This window comes from Poromitra crassiceps, assembly GCF_964638095.1.
Source record: "Poromitra crassiceps genome assembly, chromosome: 23".
Lineage (NCBI taxonomy): Eukaryota > Metazoa > Chordata > Actinopteri > Beryciformes > Melamphaidae > Poromitra > Poromitra crassiceps.
Genome location: NC_139639.1, coordinates 22,583,041 through 22,590,233, shown reverse-complemented (window position 1 = coordinate 22,590,233; position 7,193 = coordinate 22,583,041). Strand labels below are relative to the sequence as shown.

At 43.4% G+C, this 7,193-nt stretch overlaps 1 protein-coding gene across 1 annotated transcript in view; it reads left to right on the top strand.

Annotated features, from left to right (window-relative positions):
- Positions 1 to 4,210: 4,210 nt before the first annotated feature.
- LOC310796603 (protein APCDD1) overlaps positions 4,211 to 7,193 on the top strand; it is an 18,673-nt gene continuing 15,690 nt past the window's right edge. Inside the window, exon 1 of the mRNA XM_083658818.1 lies at positions 4,211 to 4,614. Within this exon, the coding sequence (XP_083514944.1) occupies positions 4,578 to 4,614 (37 nt within the window). The 5' untranslated portion in view covers positions 4,211 to 4,577. The remainder of the gene's footprint in view (positions 4,615 to 7,193) is intronic.

Here is a 7,193-nt window from a genome sequence, read left to right as displayed (position 1 = left end):
CAAGTTTCAATGTGAAACTCAGCACACGGCCTATACACAGTGTCACACTTACAGACAAAATCACACAACACACCATGGCCAATTCCACATGATTTCATCACGGAATTTAAATAAATGTTATCGGTGCTTGTGAGTCTGCGATGGCAGAATGATTTTGGGTGTGATGTTTTCATGGGCTTTACTGTCTCAGAGAGCCTTGGACAATCAAAGCAGGCTTATTTCCACCGGGCATAGATCACATCCCAGCAGCACAAAGGGGGCGCGGTGACGCTTTGATAAGCCACAGAGGACAACACAGGGGTCAAGACACCAGAACAAGCCTCCCAGTCTCAGCTCCCTGCTCCCGTCCGCTCCTCTATACAACGCCCTTGTTAATACGCCTTCCGGGGCCCTGCAAATCCCATCAGTCTGACTGTGTTTGTCCGGATCCCGCTCCGCCGCGGCTTTCCGGATCTGGAGAAAAGGAGGAATAGAGAAAAGGAGGGCTGGAGTCACTCTCCCAGAGCATGGATCCAGGATTAGAGGAAACAGAGCAAATACCAAGGAGCGACCCGAGGGAGCCGGCCGTGAGGTTAAGACTCCAGACAATAGAAATTAATTAGAACTCCCTCCGGAGCATTGCTCTACTGATTAAGGGTGCAGCGTATTAGCTGCACCCTTGAGGATTGGAGGAGTATTGGACAAGTGTTTGGGATACTGTTCATGTATATGGTGAGGAGCGCCTGTATATGAAAACACAACTACAACCTTCAGGAATCAGAGTTTCTAGACTGTAAAATATATTTAGTCACTTCCACTTTCCTTGCTGCCTGGAACATTCAAGTTACATTTTTTATATTTACATCAAAGTTCATTCGTTTTTCTAATGTAGTAAAATGTTACTGAGTGAACACACAAAAAGTTCAATCAACAAATGTCCATATTAACAAGTGTTTTGTTAAATCCACTAATTAATGAGCTGCATTCCAGTGTTATCTATTCTTTCACGAATAAGGATTTTAGTGTTAGAAAGTGTAGCATCAGGGGAAGGATTGAACTGGATCCTAATTTACATCATGGTTATAATAATTTCATTTTCATGAATTCATTTAATCTGGCAGCAGGCCAGGCCGGGTGGCAGAAGATGCCAAAGTTAGGACAGTCACTCGTGGATGTATAGTGAAGGGGGTGTGGCTACTAGGGATAAGAAGGTGGTAGAGAGTCTGGGTTCAAGGGGGGGGGGGGGGGTAGGGGGATGTGGGGGGGGGGGGGGGCGATCAAGAAATGTGGCGGGGCTGCTGGGGAAAAGGGCTCAGAGCTAGGGTTAGGAAGGTCATGAGGGTCGGGATTCAAGGGGTGGGTAGGGGGAGTGGCTAAGGGGATGTGATGTGGAATGGATGTGGGTGGGTGGGTTAGGGTTACAATAGGGGTAGGGGTGGAGCCATTTTCCATGTTGAAAATTAGCCTGTTGTTGAGGTAACCCCCAAACATTGCCTAAAGTGCCATAAGACTGAATGGCCACACCACTGCGTCGTGGGCTTTGAGGTATTTGCGCTTGTTATTAATAGACCTACAGTATGACCAAACATACATAACAAGCCCTATATGCTGTAATTTTATCCCAAAGAAGAAGAAGAAGGAAGAGTTAACTCAAATGCAATGCATGCGGGGACGGCTGCCAATAAGATAACAATGTTTCTTATTGTTATGGTCAATTTAGTGAATGCTTTGAATTGAATTTGACAAACATGAGCTACTGTAGATGCATTGTGTTATAGTGAAGAATAAAAAAATCAAATAGATGCCTAATCTCAAGTTTCTAACCTGATCCAAAAAATATAAATGTAATATGATTAAGGAGGGGGGGTCATTTCAGAGCATGAATCACACAAATCACATGAATACTTTTATTGCATTCTGTTAGCAAATATATTGTAGGTCTTAATGATGAACTATTGAAGTTTGTGCAGCAATAAATAAAACATATTTCGTTTTGGCATCTCAGTTTAATGTGTCGATAAAGGAAAAGTCTGCTTTAAATAATGACCTGAGTCTAATAAAAGTCTGGTTATTTTGGATGTTGAAGCAAATAAACTTCTGTTTACTGGAAGTCTGGTGCTTCAGAAGTTTGACAGATGAACCAAAATGAGTGCTGGCTCTGCCTCTTCTTCACTGACTGGAGCTGAGGACTGTGGAGGTGTTGGAGTGCACGTCGCCTGGGGGTCAAAAGTATCAGAACGAAAACAGCAAAGAAGCACAAGTTCAAAGAGACAGGGGTCAGACACTCAAGGCCAAGCTCTCTCTCTCTCTCTCTCTCTCTCAACAGGTGTGGGGAAGTCAAATACTTTGTCTGCTTTGTTGTCCCCCCCTTCAGGCAGGCTATGATGATGAGAAGGTAGCGACATAATTTGAGAGCCGAGGTCAGGAAAAATGTGCAGCATCCATCATGAACAGGGAGGATGTTAAAGTGAATGAAACGCATCCCTTGAGGGTCGAATTCAGTCTTCAGAAAACTCCCGTCCTAATTCCAAATGTATGATGTTTCATAGCATTCCTAGAGTTATTTTTTGTGAGAGGTTAGAATTGAGGATATTGCAAGCTGTGTTTGTTTGGAAAATGGAAACTTTAATTGTTGAGAAGCAAGGAAGGTCATTTATTTGGGAATGGGATCACCTGGAAGAGTTGACAGCCAATCAATTAGTAATTCACTCATTAAAAAAGCAGGAATGACTCAAATGTCACTGCAAAAAATGTCCACCTGATCAAGTTATTTAAGCTCATTTTGAATTTTCTTGGAAATACAAGTGGAAATAGTATGCAGCCAGATAATGACATTTGATCATAGGCTGTGTAAAAATGTGGACGTAGCCACCGTGATGTCACCGTGATGTCACCGTGATGTCACCCTTTGGTTTCTGGACTTTTGCTTTTGAAGCCTCGAGTTTCGCATTGTGACCGTCACCATCTTGTTTTTGGTTTTGTTTTTCTCTGCGCCATTTGGCCATAATTTGGACAAGAAGAGCCGCAGAGCTGCCTGCTATTGGTCCGTGAGCAAGCTGCAGCCTGCACGATCACTTGACAGGCGACCTGTCAATCATGCCCCAAAACATAGTCCGCTTTATCGTCTATTTTACTCTAGATGGGACCATTTAGGACTACAAAGGTTTACTAGGTGTTTACTGGGATAATAAATCAAATGAGAAGTAGGGTCATTTTCCCATTGATGTCTATACAATCTGACTTTTTTTTGCAGCCATCTGCATAAACAGGTGAGTTGCTGTAAAATCGGGTCCTTTAACATGGGGGTCTATGGGGAATGACTCACTTTTGGAGCCAGCCTCAATTGGCCATTCGAGGAACTGCAGTTTACTTCCTTGTTGGCCTCATTTTTCAGAACTGAAGGTGCATTTTTTTTTTGGGGGGGGGGGGGGGGTGCCTTTAATTGATAGGACAGTAGGCAGACAGGAAAGGTTGGGAGAGAGAGAGAGTGGATGACATACGACAAAGGAACAGGTCAGATTCAAACCCAAACAAAACAAGAACATCTTATCAAATGGGGGACCCTGGTCTAATTTGTGTCAGTTTAGGGGTCCTTGACATGAGAAAGTTTGAGAACCACTGTATTAAGACCAGTGTTGGGGGTAACTCATTACAAAAGTAACATATTACATGTAATATATTACTTTTAGCAGTAGGCTAACTCAACATATTACTTATAGCATTTCAGTAATATTATACCAGTTACTTTATCAAGTAACTCAAGTAAAAAAAAATGTTTAATCAAAGCACACAAACTGTCTGTTTTTATACAAATAACTACTACAGATGACAATAACAAAGGAAAAGAATGACATTTAGAATTTTGGATTGTTTACTGACTTCAAGGCGGTTGACATTATTTTTCGGGTTAACGAGTTACTCTACACAGACAGTAATATTGTAAAGTAAAAGTAACTTATTACTTTCAAATGAATAGTATATTACATTTTGAAAGTAACTTGCCCAACAGACTACATGGATGTCCCATCACCGTCCCCCTCCCCCCCCCCCCTTCCCGCCCCCTAGTGTGCATGCACCTAACGGGAGAAAATTACAACCCCAGACTCCACGCCCACAAAATCTCTAGAGGGGGGGGTGGAACTTGAGTTTCTTTTAAGCTACACACACACTCGTGCGGGACGCAGCAGGGCGCACGGAGGACGCGCGTAAAAGTACCCGGTTTCGCCTGATTTCCATATTGAACGAGCCCACTAATATAAGCTTTAATCCGTGCAAAGTGTCCAGCAGAAGAGCTCGGGCTTTCTGTGGGCAAAGAGGGGACTGAATCACTGAAACTCCTCTGAAGCAACCAGGGCGCACTTGAACTTGCGGGGGGACTTTATCAGGTGTTTTTCGCCAACAGGTACCGACGTTTCACCGTCTCTGACGAGCTGGAGGTGTGTTTCCTATGATGGTCGGATACCACAGGAGCCTTTGGTCCACGCTATGGATACATAACCTGCGGATTTGTCTTGGAATAACCACGGACGCTGCGTAAAGGAAGCCTGAACTCCCCCAGTGTGACCAGTGAAGCTCAGTACAGCTCGCCAGTCTGCAGGATGGGACCATACACTCTGCTCCTCGTTGCCTTTTTGGGTAAACTGCTACATTTACGTTTTGAGTGTGATTTTATTATTCACAATCACAACATGCTGGGAACCAGGTTCATGGGAATTCATTTTCTCAAAAATCGGAGAAATAGCCTATATTTACTCCACGTGTGCATGTGCTACACAGCCAACACACAGATTAGCCTGTGTGGTTCTCAAACTTTTTCACTGACCCCTTAACTGAAAACCCAATTAGACCATGGACCCCCATTTGATAATATTTTGTCAGTTAAGATTTTTGCTTTTAGATGTTTATTTTTTAGAAAGTGTATGAAACCCATGACCGAAATAGACATTATGTCATGTTAGTATTATGGATGGAATTATAGTGAAAATAAACTATTCCCCTTTTTTTGCTGGGGACCCCCTGGAACCCCCTCAAGGACCCCTGGGTCTCCCTATAGGCCCCACTTTGAGAACCATTAGGGTATGCAAGAAAATGGTCTTGTTTATCAAATGTTTAAGATTAGTAGTTGATTTTTATAGCCTGTGAGTGTGTGTGTGTGTGTGTGTGTGTGTGTGTGTGTGTGTGTGTGTGTGTGTGTGTGTGTGTGTGTGTGTGTGTGTGCGACTCCTTACGACTAATAACTTCTGCCTAAAGTTCTGTCTTATGCCACAGTGATGAACATGTTGGAGGGGTAAAAGGCAATAAAAAGCTGCCCTGGGGCTGCCGGGCAGATGAAAGCACTGGTGGAGTTAAGGGCCACTTAAAACATATTCCTGATGAAACTCTGTCTGAGCAGCACAGGATTAGGGGACTGCTGCTGACCCAATCCATCTGCTGCCAGTGACAGCGGAAGGCAACATTTGGCAGCAACTTCAAATGAGCAGTTGAGATAAAAAATATATTTTGGAATCCACTTAGCCCTTAAGTGTGTTTAAGTGAAATCTAACGTTCAATTAAGTGGTGTGTTATTGCAGCCTTTCATAGTGGCAATAAAAATGCACTGTCAGCCTGGATTATGTGTGTCGTAAATTTATGGGCAAAGAAAACCTCAGGAGGACTTGGAAAGGAGGCTGAAATGGCAAAGTAAAAAAAAAAAAAAAGCAAACAAAAAAATGAATTCACGTGGAAAAATGTGAATCTCATAAGAAAACCTCTGCTAGGCCTCAACACGATACATTTTATTATGTCTGTAAATTCACAGCAACATGCACACAGTCAAAAGGCAAGGGGTTGATCAAATTGTTCAATTAATACCTTAACCACTCGTGTGATTCTGGTTGATTTCATTGTTATTATATGTTGTTTGTCTGCAGCTTTTGTGCTTGTCTTCACTTTGGATTTGTTTGGCCCCAGAATTGAGTTTTGCAGACATCAAGCTGTGTGTGATTTTTTCCGACTAAAGTATATTCAAAAGCGAATGACATGAGTAGGTTTCTGTTTTGCTCCCGGCACACACAGAGAACGTCAGAGTTTCTGTGACTGTGGGCACCGTGGTGGCTTAATGCTTTAGACTCAATCGTCCTTTGTGTGGTAGCTGTACTGGCAGCGCACGTCTGGTTTTCTCTCTGTTCCCAAAAATGATGTGTGGAGTCCTTCCTTCTCCCTTGTCCAGGGTCCCAGTGCTGTTACCTCACCGGTGGGAGCCGGCCAACTGGAAATGTTCTCTGTGGTTTAGGGCTTTGGGAGTTTTGTGGGCTCTTTGATTTAGATAGAGCGCAACAGTTTGGGGGAAGGCGGCGAGGAGACCGGAGGGTTTGAGTCTGCTGCTGCTCGGTTTGCGGAGATTGGTAGCTTTAATGAGGGAATAAAGTCAGTCAAGGCCCTCACACATGCAGAGAGGGAGCTGTATGACTCCTCTTTTTAATACAAAATTCTGCAAACAGGCTTACCGTATATACCTTGTTTATCCACCCCGCTCGTCTCTATCCCTGTTTTTGATTCCTATTTGGCATTTGAATCGGTTCTCTTTCAGCTTTTTTATTTAGTGTTATTGTTTATGAAACAATCCGTAGCTCTGCGTTGGAAAGCGCTCCATAAATCAAGTTTATTATTCATTAGGCTATGATTATGTAGGAGAAGTTGGAGTGATTTATTCAGTAAGCCACAAATGATGATCAAATTAATCTTGGCTTGACTCATTCTGGATCAGAAGTGTTGTGGCTGCTCAGTGTGATATCAGATATAACAGCCAATCATCATACACTGCTTCAGTCCTCTGTGTCTAACAAAAGATGCTAGATGATGTTGGGCTTCACTTACTGGACCCAAGTTCTTACCAGCCTTTCTATGAGCATCACGCATCTACATCCATATCCATCTGCTTTGATTTTTGCCTCTATTGATACAATGGGAAAATAAATAGAGGCGATACAGAGAAAAAGGTTCAAGCAAATCAGGCTGGAGGAGGTTAATCCTGCGAGGCAGCTGGATTCACGCGAGATCATGAGATCATGATCACACGACAAATCCATCTGGCCACGCTCCAATCTATTGGTTTGAATCCGAGCCACCGGTGGTTTGCACCAATCAGCATCCTATGAGGCAGCTACGGGCGGGCTTTGCAAGTGCCTGCCCTTTGAAACAGTTTCCAGAGGGACCCCGTTCAGATGGTTATGTGA